General features: G+C 37.4%; 2 protein-coding genes across 4 annotated transcripts; both read left to right on the top strand.

Moving 5' to 3' along the window:
- Positions 1–287: 287 nt before the first annotated feature.
- Positions 288–18427, top strand: znf280d (zinc finger protein 280D). Of its 2 annotated transcripts, none has more exons than XM_081354782.1 (18): positions 288–863; positions 1476–1641; positions 1733–1959; positions 2235–2337; positions 5523–5750; positions 6447–6494; positions 6593–6678; positions 7772–7998; positions 10031–10188; positions 10792–10892; positions 10970–11116; positions 11689–11823; positions 11970–12181; positions 12583–12723; positions 12810–12872; positions 12980–13098; positions 13189–13216; positions 17360–18427. In XM_081354782.1, the coding sequence occupies exons 2-18, from the start codon at positions 1476–1478 to the stop codon at positions 17796–17798; spliced, it is 2628 nt and encodes an 875-aa protein (XP_081210908.1). In that variant the 5' UTR covers positions 288–863; the 3' UTR covers positions 17799–18427. The 2 variants fall into 2 exon arrangements, with proteins under 2 accessions (XP_081210908.1, XP_081210907.1); XM_081354781.1 differs by having other exon boundaries at positions 738–863; positions 5520–5750.
- A 1824-nt stretch (positions 18428–20251) lies between these two features.
- mtfmt (mitochondrial methionyl-tRNA formyltransferase) lies at positions 20252–24974 on the top strand. 2 transcript variants are annotated; one of them, XM_081359594.1, is made up of 9 exons: positions 20252–20751; positions 20849–21049; positions 21188–21310; positions 21413–21515; positions 22589–22664; positions 22792–22883; positions 22973–23051; positions 23725–23801; positions 24602–24974. In XM_081359594.1, exons 1-9 carry the CDS (start codon positions 20552–20554, stop codon positions 24797–24799), a joined length of 1149 nt encoding a protein of 382 aa, XP_081215720.1. In that variant the 5' UTR covers positions 20252–20551; the 3' UTR covers positions 24800–24974. The 2 variants fall into 2 exon arrangements, with proteins under 2 accessions (XP_081215720.1, XP_081215721.1); XM_081359595.1 differs by having other exon boundaries at positions 20694–20764; positions 20863–21049.
- Positions 24975–25062: the final 88 nt, after the last annotated feature.

Here is a 25062-nt window from a genome sequence, read left to right on the forward strand (position 1 = left end):
CAGACCAATTGCCTATCCAGAACAAAAGGTGCACAGAGTTTGTCACTAAGCCGGAACAGCTTACTGTTGAGCTGTTTTTTTTTTGTTTTGTTTTTTTTTTTGTTTGTTTTTTTGGATCACCATCAAAAAAAAACAAAAAAAAAAAACTCAATTTCTTCTTAACTTTCTGAATGAAAGAACGAGATGTAGCCTATCATCTGTTGGTGATGATGACATTCATTGTTTATAAAGGGCATGCGTCCTCCTAGCCCATCACAATACTCATAGTGCCACCTGTTGGTCAAAACAAACAGAAGCGAGACAAGACTATAAAAGTTGCTATAGTAAAATTGAACTCTTACTTAATTATATTATCTTTATGATTCTGTTAAATCACCGTTTATTTGCTTCAAACTACTGTGTACGACACTTTTCTGACGTTATTCTAACATTAGTTGTTTTTAATGTAACATCCATTCGTTTCCTTGAAATATTTCGAAACTTTATTGTTAATTTTAGGATAACGTATCACGTTGCAAGTCTTAAAATCTAAAACTTACTCAAAGAACATGTTCATGTAGCCTAATAGCCTATACGTACGGCGAATGTCTTTGTTTTGGCCTAGTTTATATCGTCTGACTCATTCATGTAGTTGATATAGTTTAATTTCTTCTCAGCACACAATAACTTAATGTTCTGTATTTTTAATCTAAGACATTTCGAAGAGTTGAAAAAAGTCTAGGTTCTGTGGGAGACGTGAGCCTCTCGGTTTCTCAACAATAGCCCCTCTGATTTCCCATGAGTCTCTGCGCTTCATGCCGCGGTGAGCGTGTCTGTCTGAATCAACACTGATGTTGTTAGTACATTTTTCGAGATTTTAAAAGGTAAGTTTGAGTTTCGTTTTTTAATCTGCAATGTTTGCTTCTGTGTTATCATAAACCCAGTGAACATTTCCTGTGTGGCTTGCTGTTTCTCTATGCAGCCGCTTGCTATTTGTCTTGCTTTTAGCCTGTTAGCATCCAGACAGCCGACGACTTGCTTGCTAACAGATTTCTGAATAATGTGCTAAATAGAAAGTCTACGTGTGAACGTCTCTGATGTTTTAGCATTTGTGCACTTATTTCTTGATTGCATTTTGATTTTTAGTAATATCTGGGAGTGAAATTTTGGAAATCTGAATTAGCATTTTAGCCGGTCTGTGTCCGCAGTAACAGTCGATAACAATATCGTGCCTGCTAGAGGTGGATTACAGGTTTTGCACCACTATAATTGGGAATCTAAACTTTAAATTAATTAAGTTTAGATAACTATAGTCTGTGTGCAGCAAAGATAAATTGGTTTAACTCATAGCGTCTTAGTATTAGGCTCCTGGATTCTCAAGCATTAGCTGAGGTGTAATTGTGAATGTGCTGGTATGTTATAATGTATTTTGTCGGGAGTTGATGTGATTACGTTAACCACATAACATTGCCCTGATAATCTTTATTTCTTCTCAGATGTCTGAGCTGTTTATGGAATGTGAAGAGGAGGAGTTGGAGCCATGGCAGAAGGCAGTACCCGAAACCAATCTAATAGATCTGGTTGATGATGATGAGGATGATGATGAACCAATATTTGTCGGTGAAATCTGTAGCTCCAAGCCTGCGGCCAGTACAAGACCAGGTACAGCTCAATTTTGGGCATACTGACATGGACACCTCTGATCTGGTCTTGTCCTTGAGATGTTTAGCATTGTGTTCCTTGTGATCTTCAGGTGCTGTTAACCAACAGAACCAGCGAAATGTCCCGGTTCAAAACCCCTCGATGGTGGCAGCATCACAAAAGACTCCCCAAACCCTGCCGAACCCTGCAATGGTGGCTACAGGTCATACACTCATGGTCAGAGGCTCAGCCCCATCAGGTGGCAACCCCATCCTCATCCCTCTCAACACAACTCTAGGACCTCAAACAGCCCCTCAACCCATCATCATTAACAATCAGGTAACTCTTTGCTGATTTTTCTCAGGTAAAATCTATAATCTAAATCGATGATTTGCGCTGGACAAATGCTAAGCACAATTATAGAGTTGCTTTTATTCCATAGTAGCTGTAGGCTTCCACTCACTGAAGTTCATTTTTAGCAAATATTAATAATCATTCATGAATTTGAATTTATTGATGTGTTTTCATAGATTGGGCTGTTTGATCAGGATACTGAATCTTTCTTTATTTTTTTAAATCATTTCATTTTCATATGATCATTATCACTTTACCAGGGTTACATTGTGGCGTCACCACAGAATCTCAACAGCAACACCTCGTTCATCAGTTCTTTGGGGTCACAGTATCCACCAGGAACCACTTTCACTGTTGTGCCAGGTATAAATGTGTTTGTGTAGTTGTTTCTTTCACTCTACACTACTTGGGGGAGGGGGGGGGGACTCGTTTTTTTTTTTTTTGTGATATTGAAATTGGTGATCCAATTTATGAAAATCTATTATACAATATCACAAAAAAACAAATACTAGCATAACGAACATAAAATGTGACCAAATAATATAATTACAAGCATTAAGACAATTAAATTATAATAGAACAAAGACGCAAATAATCCTACCTGAAAAACTTAAAGCCCTAGATGGGCCTATAGAATCCATACATAAATTGTAATCAAATGTACAAAAAACAGTGCATAGTCTTCACTGTGTAAATTAAATGTAAATTTATTCTTATTAAAGTTACAAAAGTGATTCAGTCAAGGTCAATTGTTTGATTAAAGGCACACTATGCAAGATTTGTACCTTAATATAACAGCTTTGAAATCATATCGATGGTAAACAAACTCGTTGTAGGGCAATGCAGGTTTGAGCGGTGGCGCCCCGACAAATCTCGTGAGAATCATGACTTGCTTTACAGCACGACGTCACGTACGTACAACACATGAAGCAGCCTCTGTGGAAGACACACACATTTCAGACGTGAATCATGGCAGAGTCGACGAAGAAAATGAATAAAGCTGGGTCGGAAGAGTCAAGTAAAAAAAAAAACGACGGCTCTGCGTGAGTGGTATTTACAACAGTAACGTTAAATACAAGTACTCTATAGCGACTCTAGGGGTCGCTGTTTGAGAAAAACGGAAACTGCATAGTGTGCCTTTAAGATTGACACAGACAACAGCAGCCTAATATTCCTGCTGTCTGTCATTAATGTAATATACTGAAAAGCATGCATTTTCTTTCTCACCTGTTAACTTAAGACTTACTTGCAAAGATTGACATTTTGACATGTAAGTGTGTGTATTTGACCTTTCTAGCCCAATTAGGTGCCAAAAAGATGTCCGTTAAAAGGGTTAGTTCACCCAAAAGTGAAAATTCTGTCATTAATTACTCATCCTTATGTCGTTCCAAACCCGTAAGACTTTCATATATTTTTCAGAACACAAATCTTTTTGATGAAAACTGAGAGATTTATGTCCCTCCATTGACAGCTACGCAGTACTGTCACTACGCAGCAACTATCACTTGGATGCTTCAAAAAGTTCATGAAGAGCAGGGCTCAAAATTAACTTTTTTTAGTTGGTAGCACTCCCAACTTCAAAAAGTTAGGAGCACCCACTGAAAATGGAGCACCACAACAAAAATGTATATATTAAAAGATTTCTTTTATTTAAAAATAACACCACGTTTTGTAGAAAAATGAAAACGGTAGTGATGCACCAATCATGATTTTTCATGGCCGATTCAGGTTTTTTTTTTTACACGCAAATTTTTCAGTTCTGATACAGGTTGTCGTGTTTTTTTGTTTTTGTTTTTTAAAGAAAAAAAATGTTTATTTGCTCTAAAACATCTGTAGCCATTTGAAATTAGAGGCAACCACTGCAATCCATGAGCAGTTGTTTTTTATTTAAATTATATTGCATAATGTCAAGACTTAGAGCAAATACAGAATGGTCTGACTTTACCCTTGTGAAATTGTTACATAAGACACACCTGCACAAAACTTTACCAGACGGACTAAATTAAAGTCCCCATGAAATCAAAATTGACCCTATTTACTTTGTTAGCGCATATTACTAGTCTTGTGGTGAACAATTAATCCGTGCAAGAAAATATTAAAAAAAAAAAAAAATTTTTACCATGGTAATCTTTAATCAAAATCTGAAAATGCCCCTCCCCTCTGCATTGGAGGACCTTCTCTGATGACGTAGGTTTGAGGAATTGGTTTGGGCAACGCTTAACCACTCCCCTCAAACCGTTAGTATGCTATGAGCAGAGATGGAGAGGAGGAGCGCTAGAGTAAAACCCTGCCCTCTGTTCAATAATCCTTTTCACTGGGAAATACGTCATAACACTGGAGAAAAGTCGTTTGCAACTTCCGGTTCACGGGGACTTTAAAATGAAAATTCACTCTCTGACAGCAGGTGGCGCTTATGGAAAAGAAGCGCTACAGCGTTTATTTGGGTACTGCTGTAAACAAAGCAGTTGTGCTCAAGCACTACTTTATATGTAGATAAGAGGAAAAGAAAATGCCATCAAAACTATTCTGAAGACAGTCAGTTCACTTCAGAGATCTATTCATATAAACCCCCAGCCCAATTTAATATTATTATTTTTCTACCTATATTTCAAGCATTACAAACAGTGATCTTGCTGTGCCTGGTATTTTCTCTGTAGCGCGTCTGCGCTCTCTTTGTGTCCGTCTTCAGCGTGTCCCATCTCTGGCCTCTGTTAACGTCCTGTTAATAGACTTTGTATTATTTTGGTTTAGTTTTACGATCTCTTTCTGAACGTTTTGAAGCGTCAAAGTGGTAGTTGCGTAGCTGTCTATGGAGGGACAGAAAGCTCATTAAAATTGCATTAAAATATCTTCATTTGTATTCTGAAGATGAACAAATGTCTTTTTGTCTTTTGCATTTTAATTTTTGGGTGAACTAACCCTTTAATGATTTTGAAAAGGGTCTCTGACCTTAAATGTGATATTGGCCACATTTAAAAACAATGTGAACAGCCTCACAAAGATATCAGATCTGAGCATTAAATCAGAATTGAGCACTAAAAGTGATGATACACAGGGCAACTTTTTGAGCAATGTTGCTGTCATCGGGCAACCAGATGAGACACAGGGCCCACGACCAATCTAAATGATCCAGATAGAAATTTCTTGCCCATTTTCAATGGGAAAGTGCCCAAGCAACAATTGCTCGTCAAGATTACCCAGCAACATTGCTCAAAAAGTTGCCCTGTGTATCATCACCTTAAGGCTTGCTGTGTGAATGTAGCCGTATGCTCACCAAGATAAGAAATTGTTTGAAATATTGTGAAATTTGATTACAGTTTAAAATCTGTTTTCTATTTGAATATATTTTAAGATGTAATTTTGTGATGGTAATGCTGAAGTTTCAGCATCATCATTACTCCAGTCTTCAGTGAAACATTTCTTATTCTCAATGTTGAAAACAGTTGTGCTGCTTAATATTTTATGTGTGGAAACTGTGATACATTCAGAATGCTAATGAGGTGAATTGGTATGTGATTCTTTATTTTGTGTGTTTGTTTCCCAAGCAGCAGGTCAGCAGATAGTTTCACAGGTCAGTGCTGCACCAAAGCCAGGGGTAATTCACAGGCCTCAAGTGCAGCTCATCCAGGACAATGTGGTGACCTTGTCCAACGTACAAGCCCCAGCTAACCTTTCTTCTCAATCCCACACTACTTCAGTCTCTCAAAACACACCAGCCATCACCCCAATACTAGTTAAACAAAAAACGTTATCCCTGCAACCTGTGAACAGCAGAGGTAAGCCTGTGTGTTTGTCTGTCTGTGTGTTTGTCTGTCTGTGTGTTTGTCTGTCTGTGTGTTTGTCTGTCTGTGTGTTTGTCTGTCTGTGTGTTTGTCTGTCTGTGTGTTTGTCTGTCTGTGTGTTTGTCTGTCTGTGTGTTTGTCTGTCTGTGTGTTTGTCTGTCTGTGTGTTTGTCTGTCTGTGTGTTTTTCTGTCTGTGTGTTTGTCTGTCTGTGTGTTTGTCTGTCTGTGTGTTTTTCTGTCTGTGTGTTTTTCTGTCTGTGTGTTTGTCTGTCTGTGTGTTTGTCTGTCTGTGTGTTTGTCTGTCTGTGTGTTTGTCTGTCTGTGTCTGTTTGGAATACCGCTGTAAAAAGTTTTTCTAATGTCCTCTATCAGTGTTTCTTGGTTAGTGTTTTATTTATCAAAGTAAAAGGTTGTAACCAAGGTTTGAAATTACCATCCACCCTCCGTAACTTTTGGATGATTGAGCCACTGCAATTAAAAGTAACAACAAAATGGGATTTATTTGTTTTCCATGCACAATTCATTAAAAATACACCAAAAACAAAGAAAATTCAGAGGCCTTTTTAGGGGGTTTTTTGAAAGAGGAAGGTTGTGTGTGACAGGTTGTGTGTAGGAATTTTTTTTTTTTTTTTTTTTTTTTGGAGGATCGAAGCTTGACAGGATAGACATTTGTTTTTTATGACCCACAGATAATGGAACAAGGATAAATGACACCAACAACAGTGTGTCCAAAGGAGGTAAGCTTGACATAGATGGGTTTTTAGCCATTATGTATTACAGGATTTTCAGAAGCAACAATCTTTTCATCTTTTAATCTTTTTTCCTTCTTTGACAGCTGGAGAAAATGATTTTTCCTTCAGAAAGAAATGTCCCAGGTGTCAAAATATGTTTGGCTTTCAGCTTTTAAAAAGTCACATGAAGGTTGGTTTACCATCTTCTTTTGTTTCCTGTATTAACACCAGCTTTGAGTTAAATCAGGCTGAGCTACATCTAAATATTAACAACCGATTATGACATAGTTCACCCAAAAATGAAAATTGTCATCACCCTCATATCTTTCCAAATCCATAAGACGTTTGTTCATCTTTGGAACACAAATTAAGATATCTCTATGATTTTTCATCCATTAAAATGCCATTTAATCAACGATTTCAATATCCAAAAAGTTTATCATAAAAGTAATCCATATGAATGGAGCAGTTTAATCCAAGTGTTCTGACGAGACAAACACTTTATTTAATGAAGAGATTTAATTTAGGCTTTTATTCACATATAAACATTTGATCAATGCACATACATAGCGCTCATCAAATATGGTAAACAGAAGCTAAACCGTAGTTGCTTGATGTACAAGAACAAATAAAGCATGCATGTTTGAGCCTCTGATGACTGATTACATAGGAAAATTAAAAATGGCACCTAATATCAAATGTAGAGACAGATATACTTTATTGATCCCTCAAAGGAAATGCAGTGGGTGTTGGGTAAGGTACTCTAAAAAAGTAATTAATTACTAGCTACTTTTTTACGTCTTCAATGGTGTAATTAGATTAATGTACTGATTACTCTCTAAAAAGTATGCATTACTTTACTAATTACTTTCTAAATCCCATATCATCCTCGACCAGTTGAACAATACAAGGATAGACATAAAACTGTTCTTAATTCTATCAAATAAATAATATAAAAAAAAATTGCATAGATTAGTATTGAACTCACCAAAGTTTTTCAAGGGAGGTTACTTTAAAAACATACATTTTAACATTAGACGTTAAATTTTGATGTTATATCCATTATTATTTTACAGATAACTGTTTTATAGTCTATACAGTATTTAATGTTATTACATTTGAAGTAACTGTAAATAAATTACAAAAATAAGAGTAGTCCCTTACTTTATTGCAAGGGAAAATGAATTAAATTACAGTAATTAAATAATTTAGTAATTGATTACAACCAACACTATATGCAGTATTGAGACGTTATGACACTCTCCTTCCCCCCTTTTCTTCAGCTGTGCTGCCCTGAATTGTTGGATTCTGTGTTCCCCTCAACATCGAAGCCTGACAAACAAGCCAACTCACCGAAAGTCATTGAGACTGACAAAGGCAAAATGATCATGCTGGTTTCAGACTTCTACTATGGGAAATGTGAAGGGGATTCATCTCTGATTTCCAAGTTCAAGTCCAACACCACATTCAAATGCAACAGCTGTTTGAAAATGCTCAAGAACAATATAAGGTACTTGTTTGAATGTTAAAATAAAATAAAAACACCCATTATAACACCATTACATGTTATTGAAGAACCATCTGTAATCAGTCAGTGGCCAAGTCTGGTGCTGAGATGGTTGAACCTCTATAGACCTTAGTCCCGGTAGATGATATTTAATTTGTCACGCATGAAAACGTTTCAAGAAATCCTACGTTTTTTAAATCTGATTTCTTTGTATAATTGTTTTGGTCTGTGAGGGAACAATGTGACGCATGCGGCTTAGAGGGAACATTGCCCATGAGAGTCATTAGCTACAGGAGCCCAGAGATGGAGAGAGCAATAGTTGGAGAGAGAGGGAGAGACGGGGGGGAATCAGCCATTCTCAGACCCCATCACTGGATTCCCACTCAGATGGATGACATTATCAGACCCCCGTTCCCTCTAGGGGCCCCAGATGAATAATGGAAGGCAGTTTGGCTGCTATAAGAACTGTTCTTGTGATTAAATAACTTTACTCAGCCACGGCGTGAGAAAAGCCTCAGTAAGCTCCTTTTAATGGGGAGACGCGTTTGCAGCGCACCCCAAGTTCTGGCGGCGGGGGTCACAGTTCAGCCGTATAAAAATCCCTATTAGGGGAGCTGAGGTTGCAGAACGCGCTGACTGAAAAATTGGCTGCTCAACGTCAGGGCGCCAATGGCAGAGTGGAGAGAGGCAGCCTGAACAACACATCATTAAATAAAGAAGCAGAGCAGTATAATTGCTGGTATTATAATGGCTATTATGCACAGTTAGAACGTGAACTTTAAGTAGAATATTTGCTCATTTGTCTCTCGAAAACCCTTGGGAGCTCAAATGCTTCTTGAGTACACACGCACAGGCCTCGCACTGTTTAAAGGTGACTTTTAATAGCGTATGTTTGTAATTTGGCTAATTATATTTAACTGTGCATGAGTTTTATTTTGTATTCCCAATGGCGCTGAACATTAGCTACTTTAACTTTGGCATTTTCCCTTCCCTTCAGACGTATTTGATGAATTACGGTTTATGATGAGTGGATAGTTCATGTACTGCTCATTTGTATCTTTTAAATCCAGTGTAATCTGTAGACAAAGCTGGAATATGACCTGTTTCAAAAATAGGATGAGAACTTCGGTTGCAACATCTGAAACGGCATGTTTCGCGGAGGATGTAATGGGCCTATTTTTAGATGCTTTTTGAAAAAGCAAAAGGAAACTCCACTCCTGAGAGAGCAGACACTTTTGTGGTGGTTTACCTGTTTGAATGTTGTACATCTGTTTGACATTCACTTCCTTGCACATCAAAGGCTTTCCTGTTTAGTCGTCACACCTTTGTCAACGGCGGTCCCGCTTGTCAGACTGAGTTCTCCCCAGACAGCAGCTGTTTGTGGAGCAGGGCATTTACCCTAAAGAGTGTCATTAATGTCACAGGTTGCAGGTGTACCCAATGCCTTCTCACTCTTACTGTCTCTTGAGGCATCCTGCAAGCCAATTGTGGTTGCGAGTGTCACGCCTAGTGACTTTTTTTTTTTTTTTTTTTCAGAAATCTCTGCACACACACTTAGAATAAGAATGGAAGAGAGGTGACATACTTAATTGAAACTTGAAAGAAACAGTGTTGGACCATAATAGACTGAATTGGGTTTTATTTCATTGTTTGACTTTACTCCGTGAATGTGATTGTATATCTACAAGCTGTAGCTTCAGTTATTTTATTAGTCATTTAATGAGAGAACCATTAAACAATCACCATCCATAAACTGCATTTGCGGTATGTTGCTTGTGTTCGCTGAGCAAAATGCCAGGGTCATTGCCACTGTCAGTGATAATTTTCAATGTGTCAGAAGTTGCAGGGTTGACAGGACCAATAATTTAGCTGGGAGTTGGTCACCCGCTGAGAGATGTGGCCCTCTGATTCTTCAACGGCAATGTAAATCAAGGCCAGAGCTGAAAATCAGCTAGTAGGATTCTTTTATCTGGACCTCTCTCTTTGTAATGCCATCCTTTGCTCCTTGTCATCTGTTCTTTTCCCTCTCACTCAGGTTCATGAACCACATGAAACATCACCTGGAGTTGGAGAAGCAGAACAGTGAGAGCTGGGAGAGTCACACTACATGTCAGCACTGTTACCGGCAATATTCAACTCCCTTTCAACTACAGTGCCACATTGAGAGCGCCCACAGTCCCTTTGAGTCCACCAGTAAGTCACAACACTTTTAAGTGTTTTCCTTGTTAAGTTGGTGGTTCTTGGCCAGAATAAAGGCCAGTTCATATATCACAGATAAAGATAACATTTATAAGTATATTAGTATCCACACACCAACGCAAAGTGATTTCATTGAGAGCAGTCATCTGTGACGTTATAATAGTTGTGGTGTGGCTTTTCCTATTCTCATGGAATTAAGATTATGATTATTGAAACTTTGTGATCAGGCCTTAAGCCACAAAGTGGACCAGCCTGGCAATATGAGAGAAGGAAGTACTAGTCGTTTAGCTAACACTTGTGCTACAAAATGACATTTCTCCATCATTCTCTATTGCTGAATGAGAATGATAAAAACATAAAACAACAATTTCACACCAAATGTAGTATTTTGCACTAACAAAGCTATAAAAAAAACTACTTTCAAAAATCACATGTCACATAATTATTTTAAACCTTGAGTAGGAACTTTCCTGGAGGACTTGAGGTTAGGTTAAAATAGTCATTTAATGGTGTAATTGAAATGAGAATTTCACCAGAGGGGAATACTTTGATGGTTTTGATATATTTTAAGTGTAGTGATATCTTTTCTTTCCCCAGCCAACTGTAAAATATGTGAATTGGCTTTTGAGACGGAGCAAGTGCTTCTAGAGCACATGAGGGACAATCACAAACCTGGAGAGATGCCCTATGCCTGTCAGGTAAAGCTTCATCATTGCTCTTGTGTAATTTGTATTTCGAATACTTGGTTCTCACTTTGTTTTTGCTCTCTTTGAAGGTTTGTAACTACAGGTCCTCCTTCTTCTCTGATGTGGATAACCATTTCCGCACAGTTCATGAAAACACTAAAGACCTGCTTTGTCCCTTTTGCCTGAAAGTCCTTCGCAGTGGCCATATGTATATGCAACACTACATGAGACATCAAGTGAGTGTATAACCTCATATGTATGCTTCTATTTGCGTTTTGTATGGATATGGAAATGGATTTATTGCCTCCTTGTTTAATAATTTTTAAACCAAAGAGTGTGTGTATGAGTCTTTTTGACATCATCTGTCTCTTTGTCTGTGTATTTGGAGCTTGAGACTTCACTGACCTGAAGTCAGCACAATGTGCAACTCATTTGTGTGCTGCCCCATTGGCTCTCACTCTAAGGTTGGATTGATTTGGTTGTCTGCCGAACAACTTGGTGCAATATATAACAGGCTGACAGTAGCAGCCTACTCTATTCACCTTCCCTGTTTTTTCCCTTATGGGCTTCTCCCAGGCAACAGCAATACAGATTAACCACGAGTATTCGGCCAAGAGCAAGATTTGTAACCAAAACAATAGTACACCAAAAAAAAGTGCAATATTTTTACATGGTGTATAACCTTCAGAAAATTCTGATAGAATTTTTTAGCAATAAATCACATCAAAATTAAATTGACAATTTAATTCTTGAATGTAACTTAACACTTAACGTTTTATGTTCCGTGTTCTTTTATTGTATTTTCTAGAAAAAGGGGATTCAAAGATGTGGGAAGTGCAGATTAAATTTCCTCACCTACAAGGAAAAAGTGGAACACAAAACACACTTCCATAGAACCTATAGGAAGCCAAGAAACCTTGAAGGATTGCCTCCAGGAACCAAGGTCTGCTTGAAACCAAATCTTTTAAAATCGAAAGTTAAATAACTATAATATAGACTGTATAACATAAACAACATAGGCTAATCACAAATGATCTGGGATTATACTTTTCATTAGTCCTTCTCATTAGCATTATTTTATCTTTTTAGGTGACAATTCGGGCCTCAGTTTCTGGTGCACCAATGTGTTCTGATGTTTCAAGCAAATCCTACATCATACCCACAAGTCCTGAAACGGCCAAACAACCTGTCAGAACACCAGCAAACACAACCAAACCAAACTTAAATGGAGGAAGGGCAAAGACCACAAGCCAATTCAGCTTTAACCGAACCGTCCACAATAATGAGCTTAAACGTTTGAAGTGAGGATTCTTTAGCACAAAGTATACTTCAGTTTCAACACAAGCTCACGTCAATGCAGACAACAACTACAATATTGTTCAGTCTCTTCCATTTCTTAATTGAATGTGAAACAATGGTCCCGGCCAGTGTTGCCATCTTGTGGACCAACTATTTAGTGCAAAAAAAAATGAAGTCACATGCAAGATTAGAAAATGTGTGAACCGAAAAATCATGTACATACATGAACACTATGCTGATAATGAAATTTACGGCACGCGCACATACGCATACCCTAGCGTACTCGTAGCAACGGAAGTATAATAAATGTGTTATACGAAAATAGTCACAGCCTATATGTATGTTATGTATATGTTATGTTATATGTATGTAAAGTATGTTAATGAGTATTTATTCTTCACAGACTTCCAAGAGGAGGAAATAAGTGTGTCGAGTGTCTCTCAGAGGTTATGGACCCTTACGTTCATTATCCTTTATCGCTGAGGTGCACTATATGCAAGTTTAGATCAAGTTGCCAGAAGGCCTTCAGACAGCATATGGTCAGGTAAGGGGAAAACATGGTTGGATGAATGAACAATTCCAAATGAATGTGATCAGATCTTTAGCAGGTCTTTACCTTCTCAACTGCAGGTTTCACAGCATTTCTTCAAAAGTACGGTTTGGCAAAGCGAGGAAGGCTCCACGTGGTTTGCGGTACGTTTTGATCTATTTATATCACAGTTTACTGTGATGGAGGGGTTTATTTGTATTATGAACTTTGCTGAAAGTGAAGTGTTTTTTTGTTTGTTTTTTTGTTCAAGGAGTCTAACACTGGTGTGTCTCAAGTGTGACTTTCTGGCAGATGCCTCTGGCGCTGACCAGATGACCGAACATTTGCTCAGCAGGCCAAACCACTCCTGCCAGGTCATCATGGAGCCAGGTATGGCGCTCGACCCTCAACTCGCTGCAGAAATATTCTCTTTGTGATGTCAGATTGTCTTACTTGCATGCTATTTTCATTTCTTTATAGTTGCCAATGGAGGATCAGAAATAAACAGGTGAGAAAGTTGTTTGTATTATCAGCTGTTTATTGATATTAGTATTGTTTTTCAGTTGTTTATGGCATGTAATTAAGATGCATTACATTTTAAGGAATTCAAAATCTTGATTATTTTTAAAGCTTGTCCATTCAACCTTCTATAAACCACTCGCATATGCGACCAAATCGACTAAAAAATGTCTTTGATTAGCCAATGGCTTGTAAATTGTATAATTACAGTAGCCTGTAATTGAGTTAGAGGCAAAAAATAAGTTTAGTGCAAATATCATTTTTATTGTCTGCTGAGCTTTACGCACCGTCGCTTGGCTGAGAGTGCCCTGTCGCTTTCCCTCACACACACACACGCACTCACCATGAGAGAAAGAGAGCATATGCAGGGCTTGTTGACTGAACTGTCACTGTCCCGATCGGACCAGTGCTACGTCGTCATGAAAGTTGTATCATTTGCACACATTTTTAAGCGTGCATTTTTGTGCACAAACTGCACATCCGAAGTGCGCGCCCAGAAAGGTGCATCTTGACAGCACGTGAATACGGAATTAAGCTCTCTTTAAGGTCTTGTGACAACTTCACACAAAATTATGTCAAAATGCCCGTATTGGCAAGTATCCTAGTAAACATAGTCGTTTATTACTTAAGTGAACGTAAACAGTCGAGAAAGTGAACGCACTAGTACAGTATCGGTTTATTGGATCTGTGCATTGTCTTAGTGACAGCTGTTTTATTGTTAAAGGTGAACTAAGTAACTTTTACCTTAACCGAACAGCTTGGAATACTTGTATGACATTTTTCGGGTTGAATGGTGGTCGTCTCGCACCCCCCAAGCGCCTGTGAGCCGAAAAACCACCCTTGCAACTTTGGGCCGGATGTATCACGTGATATCAGGTCTCGCGATGTTACGAATTGCTTTACGGCAAAAAAATCTGCTAAAATTCTGTCATTGCGCTCCCTCACGCTATTCGAACCCGAATGAAGAAGACGTTTTAAAGAATGTCCCATCTGCTTTGATGTCGTTGATCTATAGCCTCTGGTATCTGAGAGTCGCCAATGAGTTTTTCGACAGTGTTGTCAAATATCTATTCCGAAGCTGTGGGGGGAGCTCTAGAGAGAAACCTGCGAGCAAAAAGCGAGAATACAGCGAAGAAATTCCCGAAACTGCATAGCCCTGCCAGAGAATGTCTAATAAGGCGAGAAGTTTCACTCTCAGTAAACTTCCGGCTTCTGAACTGGTTGCAGTTCCACTCTGGCTCCATATGAGGGCGCTCACAGGACGAGTGCAGAATGAATGGAGGTCTATGGCGCTATACACATCAAAATCCACTTTTCTCAGGATATAATTTTTTGTCTAGTAATATGAATGTTGTATTCGAAAGGGGATGCAAAGAAATTACATATTGCTGGGTGTTAGATTTTTTAGAGTCACTTATTTGCTTTAAAAAGTCTTATAAAGTGTCAATGACGTCATACACATCGTACGACCAGAGATACTGCTTCACGGCAATCCTTCAGTCACTCTGGTGCTTTCGCGCTCTGCACTTTCTTTTCTCTCGAGGCATCGACAACACAGCTGACACAGGTAAATACGCGTGCTAGAAGAGTTTTTGTTTTGTTTGTTTGTGGTCCCGCTGCGGATGACACGATGCCATCAAGCGGTATCTCTGGTCGTAATCAGTCCTTCACTGACCAATCAGCGTTCATTAGCAGAATGCTAGCGTGTTATGGGCAACAACAACTCAACCTGTAAGAAATCGAAAGGACATAAGTACTCGTTCATTCAACTTTCGACCTAAAACCCATGTTGAACTTGCAAAACCTACAATCAAATCTGAGATTTCTCAACCGCAATCGGATGAAAGAGACACATTTAGCCGTCTAGCCCCATAGACTCCCATTCATTTTGCACTCATGGACGTTCCACCAGAGTGGAACTACAACCAAAATTCGGTACAATAGGACTTAATAGGGAGTGGGAAGGCTCTCCGTAGACGGGCTGTTGCCCTGCTTTAACCAAACTACAGACTCGTTGCAAAAAATCACTCAAGGCTCTTGACTGAATAACTTTTTTTAACTGTAATAAGGATTCATCTATATTTAATTTAGACAGTGAAGACTATGCAGTGTTATTTTACATTTAAATACTAATCTAACTACCTGTAAAACCTGAAAAGCACTGCTTTTTTAATTAGCACCTTTGTTCTATTGTTTATTTATACTTATTAGATCATTTGTTCTTATTTGATTACAGACTGTTTACTTGACTTTAATAGTGTTTGAAATTTCTATTTTATACTTCTATATATATTATGTTAAATTTTTACATTCTTCTTGCATTCCATGTAAAAAGTCTGGCAACTAAAATAAAAAATATACTAGCCAGTGACGACTCGAGCTTCAGTGCGTCCGTAGAGGGTTGCCGTTTTAAAAAGTTAGTGGTGTTTTTCTCAACGTTCTTATGCTCTAATTGTTATACGCATGATGTATTGGTGTACAATGACACCGTATGCTTATTTGTATTTTTGTTAAATGTAGAGGTTAGAGCTGTGAAAAGAGGAGAGTAAAAATAGACTGGGAAGTGTAGCTTGCCTGATTGAGACAAATTACCTTTTCTGATGAAACAGGGGTATGAATACAGACCCCCCTGACCTATGAATTGTTTAGAAATATCATTTATTATAAAAAATTATCTCTATTTTTTCATTGGTGTAATTGGGATGCCTATTAAGTGGTATCCGGGTGAGCTTACTTAAATTTAAATAGGAGTTTTGCTGTTAATTAAAGCTGAAGAACACATTGTTATATTCACACAGATAAATTCTTATAAGTGACTGTGAAAGGGAAGTGGGAGAATATATGTTTTAAAAAAAAAATTCTGTCTCTTTCTAATGGAAAAGAATCAATTTCAAAACGGAAGAATCACTTAGTCATTACTTAGACATAAATAAGTCTTTAAAACCCAGTGTAGTTTGGTCAGTTGAGTGTATGACTTAATTTAATGATTTCTGTCATTAACATTTTTCCTCCCAAAATATATATAAAAAAGAATTTGGTTGCTCCCAGTTCTCATTTCTGTTATGCCAGGGAAATAAATTTAATACTGTAATGCAAAGGGGAATTTTTTTTTTTTCATTGCACTGACAGTCTAATGAGAATCACAATTGAGAATTATGGGAATTACAAATAACAAATAAAGGGATACTCCGCTTTTTTTGGAAATAGGCTCATTTTACAACTCCCCCAGAGTTAAACAGTTGAGTTTTACCGTTTTCGAATCCATTCAGCCGAACTCCGGGTCTGGCGGTACCACTTTTAGCATAGCTTAGCATAGATCATTGAATCAGACAAGACCATTAGCATCTCTCTCACCTGAAAATAGGTCTATGGGTCTAATAGGTTAGACAAACTTAGTCCCGGTCACTTTGGAAGTTACCGAGCTGGGGACTATTTTCAGGCGCTGCGTCATATCATTACGCCTGCTGGACTCATGGTACGGCAGCAAAGTTTTTTGATTATTACGCAGGAATAAGAGTATAGTTCCTAGCCATATCAGCCTAGAAAATCGCAACTTTTCATTTTCCGTCCGTCTTAGTACACGATGTAACTACAGAAGAGTCAAGTTTTAAATAGGAAAAATATCGAAACTCTTTGGTCATTTTTTTTAGAGAGATGCTAATGGTCTTGTCTGATTCAATGATGTATGCTAAGCTATGCTAAAAGTGGTACCGCCAGACCCGGAGTTCGGCTGAATGGATTTGAAAACGGTAAAACTCAACTGTTTAACTCTGGGGGAGTTGTAAAATGAGCCTATTTCCATAAAAAGTGGAATATCCCTTTAAAAAAGAAAACCTTCAAATGAATTGCAGTAATAAAAATGTAGGGGATAACCGTCATGAAAATTTCACAAAAGCTACAAATCTTACAAATGATCCTAAAATCATTCTTAATTGTATTAATACAATATTTATTTTTTTTCTGAATTTTGTGGTGAATTATGATCGTTTTGTGGCCCTCTTTATTGTAACTAAAAAACTGATAATATTTTGTATCAGTCAGGTGATATTACAGCTCATAATTCTTAATGGAGCATTGCCACTCTGTTCATGTTCCTGTGCTTTTCTGTTTTTTTTTGCACCTCATAATTCAGGTCACTGGAAACCCACGATGACTCCAAACAACTCCTTCCCATTAAATCAGATACTGAGGCTATAGATGAGACCGAACCCATTGAGATCAGTGATGTACAAGCTATACCAAACGAGGACAACGTAACGGAGGATGCGTCAGAGGTTCTTGGAGCTGACAAAAGTGAACCAGACGAGGTGAAGGATGACGAGAAAGGGGCCACGCTCGATGTGTCAGAGGAGGAATCCCCCAAGAGCCTTTCCCCTCACTCACCCACTAAGGCTCCCGTCAGCCCCATTTCTGCCCTCCCAGGTGAAGGTGGCATAACCCCCACTGATTTCCTTTGTAAAACGGATGGAATTGATTCTGTTAACACAGACTCGCAACTGGAACCTCTCACTCCTTCCAAGGTCCTTGAGGACGATGCCACCGAGAACCCGCAAGTGGAAATGGATGGTTAACTGCAACAAACAAGACTGAGAATCCCCTGAAACAGCGCAAGACTCTAGACGCAGCAGAGTTTCTCGCTGACTCGCTCTCCATCTCCCCCTTTTTTTTATATAAAATATGCATTAATAGGAACTTTTTTTTTTCCTGGACCCAAAATAAGGTGAAATCAATACTGTGCTAAACCATGACTTTGAAATCTTATACTGTACGAGTACAATATTACTGTACTTAGGATTGTAAAGAAGCGCCCTCTAGATTGAAACTGAGTTGTGAAGGCAGCAATGTGAATGTTCTTCTCTACATATGATTTTTTTTTTTTAGTCCTTCTGTCCGCAGTTGTGGTGTCCATTTGGACTCTACAGATGATCACGCAAAACAGAGACACAAAACTAATGAACTTGGAGCTGATTCCCACATCTGCCTTTCCAAAGGACAAACAAGTTCAGCAATTTATCAGTATACTGTATTTAGGAATTATAAAAATGCGTCCTGATATTTTTTTTTAGACTGTGTTTGTGTATTGTTATATGTACTTGATCTGGATAGGACTCTGCATTGGGAACCATTTCTCCTATTGATTGAGACTGAAAACATTGTAGAAATTAATTTGTCTTAATCGGTATTAAACTTTTATAACATATTCACTAGAGTTCTGCTATGATTCACAGTATTATCTCAGCCTTTCTACTGGAGACAATTTCTTGTTTTCTCGTAAGGGCTTGATTTGGTGAAGAGCACCCTCTTGTGGATTCATGCTATGTAATTCAATAAACAATAGTGATGAGAAGACTCGTTGATGCGAATCGGTTCTTTTGAAGTCCTTTCCAAAGAACCGGTCAAAAAAAGATTCAGTGATTCTTTGATCTCGTGCGCTCTGTTCGAGTCCATATTACAGGTTTTTTGTTTTGTTTTTACCGTCCTTGATCCTCGCTATTATTGTATGTTTTCGGATATCTCTTTTATTTAAAACTGAGAGGTAGAAGCTAAGTGAAACATACAAAATGTGCAGTGCTGGGGAGGCTCTCCCCTATTCCTAAAATGTACCCTTAACCACATGTAGGCGCATTTTGTTCCCAGAGTACGTTTTTTTTTTACCTAAATATAATTTTCAGTGTTGTTTAAACAACACAGAAGCTGTTTAAGTACCCATTGAAGTTTTGTTGTTTTTATTATGATAGCTATTATTATTATCCTTTTCTATAAGTTAGTGTGCTCCAAAACAATAAATGACAAAACTACGTTTAGAAGATACATGCATTCAGTATTTACATCCTTCATCAATACGGATAAACAATTTTTATGACATAATTCATTGGTTCATTCTCACCCAAACTTCTTGTATCAGTCAGAAATACGAGTCATGGCACCGCTTTTCGGTTGTGGCTGTGGGTGTCCCCATCAGTTCGGTTCGGTTCGATCGTTCAGACCGGTTTTGTGAACCGATTCATCAAAAAGATCCCATTTAAAAACAAAACGCATTTTCACCTCACCGTTGTTAAAAAATAATAATTAATAAAAACAACACCATTGTTGTTTTTTGGAACAATAGAATATTGTTTACATAAATCATTATTTTTTGAACGATGGTATTTAAATAACATCTATTGTTAATCAACTGATGGATGATGGATCAGCTGGAACTTTCCAGAAAATGTTATTTTGGAGCTTCGTAAAATGAATATAATGTTGTATTAATTCAATGCCATTCCTAGTGGTACAAAAACTATATTGAAAGGAGTGCAAACCTATAGTACTATTTCTTTGTAACACTTCTATTTCAATTGAAGGTATTTTAATTACTGATGACAAATTATTCAATAACCACTTTGTTCGCAATCATATTAACAGAAAATCTATTCCAGCTCTTCTTTCAAATGGATGGCGTTATATAAAGTTAATTGGAGTCTGAAACAAATATCTATTAACAAACAATATAAAATAAGTCACATTTAAAATATTACATAAATGCTACACTAGTAATTTAAAACATTGAAAATAAATTCACTTTCTGTGATGTAGAAGAGGCTATTGTACATCTTTTTTGTGAATGTGTTTGAGTTAAAGCATTTTTAAACAATTTATGTGGCTATTAAAAAAAATTATTAACACCTTTAATAATTTTTGTCTTTATCACAACTACAATTCTCATAATTCAGTTGTTAATCTGATCATGATACTTGGCTATTTTTTTTATTCACAAATGCAATTTTTGGGGTAAGATCCCGCTACTGTTGACTATAATTCCTATTTTTGTCTTTTTATGTATTTTTTTATTGTTCCTGTTACGTATTTCATTTTCATTTTGGGGCATTAATAAATAAAACGCTCATCACGAAAGAACAATAACAACTTTATATACACAGTCTGTTTTTTTTTTTTTATTTTGAAGTACAAAAAAATCGCTAGTTACGCAAATGTTGTAATTAAAATAGCTTTCATAAACGCACAATATGTCTTTTTACATGGAAAACCGTAGCGGAAATGACGTTAACGTCAACATGGCGACGCACACATACGCCTGTGGTGTGTACATGTAGCGCTTTACAGTAACCTTGTAACTGTCATCTACTGGTTTGCGAAAACGTATTAGTATTATAAACATAATTAGGACACGTTATTGTGGGAAATGTCAACACTATCTCGACTGAAGGTGGCATTAAATGTTAGAATGACTCTGCGTGCTTATCCGTAGAGGAGTGATGGTTTCGTATTTTGCTAGCTGTTAAAGATATGTTTAGTCATTTATGAAAACTTATATCAGAGTATGTGGAGCCTAAACTATTTAAAAGTCATTGATCGGGGACGTTTGCTGTCTCAAGGGCTTTGTAGCAACTGCATCACACGTCTTAGAAACGAGTCTTTTGTAACTCAAATACAATCTGCTTCAAAACCACCCTGGAGAGTATTGTTTTTTGGAAGTGATGATTTTGCACTGGAATCATTGAAACGGCTTCATGTGTCTCGGTAATGATGTCCAGTTTTTTTTTTTATTGCATTGCTATTTTTGCTAATAACCATATTTCATTATTTATGTTATTAGTTTGCTTTTCTTTTTTTTTAGAGATGACTCAAAAGCTGAAATCATAGATTCACTTGAGGTGGTGACGCTGTCCAGAGATACTCCAGTCAGAAAGTACGCAGAGCAGAACAGACTTCCACTTCACCAATGGCCAGATGTGGACTTCAGCGCCCAGTTTGATGTTGGTGTGGTGGTGTCATTTGGCTGTTTAATCAAGGAGAACGTCATCAATAAAATGCCACAGTAAGTAATGAGAATTCAGGGAAAGCGCATGACTTAATCGAATGGTTGGATTGTCTGTAGTCATTGTGTGCTGTTTTAACAGCATGATCTAACCTCATAAAACATGATAATTTATGATTGTTGTTGTTTTTTCCTCAGTGGGATCCTGAATGTGCACCCTAGTCTGTTGCCACGCTGGCGGGGACCTGCTCCAGTCTTTCATACGATTTTACATGGTGACAGTGTCACAGGAGTGACTATCATGCAAATAAGACCAAAGAGGTAAATACCATGTGCAATAATTGTTCATGGCAGGACAAATATGAAAGTTACATAAAAGATGCTTAATATTTCTTGTATTTTATGGCTTTTATTTCATATCAGATTTGATGTGGGCCCTATTCTTCAGCAAGAGCTGTATGAGATTCCAAAGAACTGCACTGCGGATGAGCTTGGAGCTACCTTGGCGGTTGTGGGCTCCAGAATGGTAATTTCCACCGCTTAACGTGTTTTAGTTTCCGTAATTAAAAATATCTTGTGTTTGTAGTATATAGTAGAAGTATAATTTGTGTTCATCAAGATTAAAAATATCTTTACTCAGCAAAGACCCAATAAATTGATCAAAAGTGACAGTAAATACATTTATAATGCTACAAAAAAATTCTACAAAATGCTGTTCTTTTGAACTTTCTATTCATCAAACAATTCTGAAAAGAGCAAATCAGCATATTAAAATGATTTTTGAAGGATCATGTCATGTGACTCTGAAGACTGGAGTAATGGCTATTACGAATGTTGCTCTGCCATCACAAAATTACATTTTACAATATATTCAAATTGCAAACATATGTGACCCTGGACCACAAAAACCAGTCACATGGGTCAATTTTCTGAAATTGAGATGTATACATCATCTGAAAGTTGAATAAATAAGCTTTCCATTGATGTATGGTTTGTTAGGATAGGACAATATTTGGTTGAGATACAACTATAAAAAAAAAAAAAAAACGAAACATTGAGAAAATCGCCTTTAAAGTTGTCCATTTATGTTCGCGATTGTGCTGCATTCACTCACAAAAATAAATGTTTTATATATTTACAGTAGGAAATTTACAAAATATCTTCATATTTTTGGCATAAAAGAAAAATCGATAAATTTGACCCATACAATGTATTGTTGGCCATTGCCACAAACATACCTGTGTGACGTCATGTGACCCAGGGTCACATATTTTAAATTGTAATAATATTTCACAATATTGTCTGTTGATTACTGTATTTATGATTAATTATATTCAGCCTTGGTGAGCATACGTGACTTATTTCAGACCCAAAACTTTTGAACGGTAGTGTACATTGCATTCATATATCAGTTTTTGCATTTCCGTGGAAACAACTCTGCTAGCTTTATGCTCTACTGTTTGAGCTGCAGGAATGATAAACTTATGTACAATTTGCCATGAGATTTGGTTATTCACTCTGCTTTTGCAACAATAACACTGTTTGGCATTGATTCACATAAATACTTTTAAAACTTCGGTCTCATATTTAAATCAACAGTTGATGGACACTCTAAAACATCTTCCAGAGAGGATAGCAAACAGAAAGGAGCAACCTAAGGAGGGGGCGTCGTTTGGTAAGTGTGTTTAAAAGGCAATGTCCAAAACTGAGCGTCAGCAAATTCTAAAGCACTAAGATCACTGTGTGAGTAATGTTAAATCAAATGAAATGCATGAAACAACCATCTATATTACTGTCCTTAGCCCCCAAAATCAGTTCCAGAATGGCCTGGATAATATGGGAAGAGCACAGCTGTGACTACATTGATCGGCTGTTTCGAGCTATTGGATATCGGGTAGGATTAAAGAGATCCTAAGAAACATATACATTTACATCAGTTGCTTTAATAAACGTTAAATAGTTTTTTTTTTTTTCCTCTATCAGATTCCTTTGAAAACAATGTGGATGGGCAATCCCGTCAAACTTCTAGACTTTGTTGGCAAATGCAACGTGTTATTTACAGGTAACCAGAGTTGCTTATTTGATGATTTTGTAGTCTTGGCCGTGACTGTGCGTTTTCACACCTGGCTCGTTTAGAGGTTTTGTTTTGGAAATATGGCACGTTTTCTCCCTTATTTCGGTTCGTTTAGGTATATGCTGTATGGACACGACAGTTGCATTCAGATACGCACTAAAATAATTGGTCCAGGATTGTCTGAATGAGTTGGTCTTGGCCAGATTGAAAACTCTGGAGCGGTTCTCTTGTGGTGAGAAAGCAATCTAACCCATCAGACCAACAAACCAAGTTGTATAATAATTACTTTTTGCAATTGAAAACCAAGAACCTCTTCGTCTTAAAATGTCATTGTTCTCCTCCAAAACAGCTGTACTGTTTACAATTTATGTAATTTAATTTATATGTATCTTGATGGATGAACACTATGAGCATAATTCCAGAACATGAACAGGTGCACTTACACCAATGAAAGGTTTTACGCACATGTGACTTGCACGAACACATTTTGGGTACGCTGTTGCCTTCCAAAATCGAAATTAAACCAAGGAGATAATGAGAGATTGTAGCAATTTAAGTCTCTGTTTCGGAACAAAGCAAACAATCTACAGGTTTGAAAATGCCATAACTAACTGGAAAGAGTAATGTAAGGGATCACACTTTCTTTCACCTTTCTTTGCAGCTGCTCCATGTTTATCTGCAGTACCAGGGTCTGTCCATTATCAGAAAGAATCCAATATCCTACTCGTTCGCTGCAAGGTATGCACACTGAGTTTGGAAATGTTACTACACACACACTCACACACACACACACACACACACACACACACACACACACACACACACACACACACACACACACACACACACACACACACACACAAACATACACACAGGTGTCCACTGGCACAGAAGAAATACACTTAAAGTGCCCCTATTATGGTTTTTCGCATATTCCCTTTCATGCAGTGTGTAATATAGCTGTTTGTGAATGTAAACGTTCTGCAAAGTTGTAAAGTTGAAAGTGCACACTAAATAAATTTGTCTCCCAAAAGAAAGAATCGACTCTGAACTGCCAATGCAAGTCGTTTTTCATTCGAATCCTACTGCTTTACGGTTCTACGTCACTAGAAGATTAATTTGCATAATGCCCTCTTATGTTGTACGTTGCCCACCTGCGAACAACTTGCCCTCAAATGTCATTTTAGTTAACACACGGGGGATTCGCAAAAGCTTTGCTCTAGAAAGATGGGTCAGTACCCAGTTTATTTGGACCAGCTTGCTCCTCAGAATCACAACCAAAGTTTTTTTTAATCTAATATATGTATTATTTCAACCCATTTCCAATTGCATTGGTTTTAGCTTTAGTTAACAACTTGACCAGCCCTCAAATGTCATTTTAGTTAACACACGCGTGATCACACAATCAATCGTTATATCAAAAGAACAGTGTAACCATTCAACCAGGCATAGGTTTGCCCACATTTACTGTAAGGTTGACATTATTTAACAATTAGCACTATGTTGTCTGTCTGTCTTTTTCTCCACATCATTTTTAGGATGGCTGGGTTGGATTCAAAGCTGTAAACTTCAAGAAAAGACTGTCAGCATCAGATTTTTTTAATGGATATCTACATCAGAGCGTGCTGAGGAAATCTCCCTCCTCAAACACCTGTCTGTTCCAGAGTTATAAAGACACTCGTTTGTCAGGAGGACAGGACAATAATATGCTTCTGCAGAATAACACTTCACTTTGAAGCGTGGCTCGATTGCAATCACGGAATGAATAATCACATATAAACAACACTGTAATGTCATTGAAAACATTTTTGTCTGTTTTAAGACAATGTTGTATTTAGTAATTGGCTGTATGTTTGCTGGTCGTGACGTGAACGAATGTGAATACAATAAAGTTATTTTTGAGATGTTAAATTGAATGGTTGTTCTAATTGATTCATATTCACTGACCAGCTACACAATAATTTTATGATAGTTTTTGATCTAAAATACTAGATAGAAG

Source organism: Scardinius erythrophthalmus (genome assembly GCF_964197995.2).
Source record: "Scardinius erythrophthalmus genome assembly, chromosome: 2".
NCBI classification, from domain to species: Eukaryota; Metazoa; Chordata; class Actinopteri; order Cypriniformes; family Leuciscidae; genus Scardinius; species Scardinius erythrophthalmus.

Coding starts and splice junctions, on each gene's coding strand:
- znf280d (XM_081354781.1), top strand. CDS start 1,476: ATGTCTGAGCTGTTTATGGAATGTGAAGAGGAGGAGTTGGAGCCATGG. Junction 1,642..1,732: donor TGCGGCCAGTACAAGACCAG/GTACAGCTCAAT, acceptor TGTGATCTTCAG/GTGCTGTTAACCAACAGAAC. Junction 11,117..11,688: donor AACACTACATGAGACATCAA/GTGAGTGTATAA, acceptor TGTATTTTCTAG/AAAAAGGGGATTCAAAGATG.
- mtfmt (XM_081359594.1), top strand. CDS start 20,552: ATGTGGAGCCTAAACTATTTAAAAGTCATTGATCGGGGACGTTTGCTG. Junction 22,884..22,972: donor TTCGAGCTATTGGATATCGG/GTAGGATTAAAG, acceptor TTCCTCTATCAG/ATTCCTTTGAAAACAATGTG. Junction 23,802..24,601: donor TCCTACTCGTTCGCTGCAAG/GTATGCACACTG, acceptor CATCATTTTTAG/GATGGCTGGGTTGGATTCAA.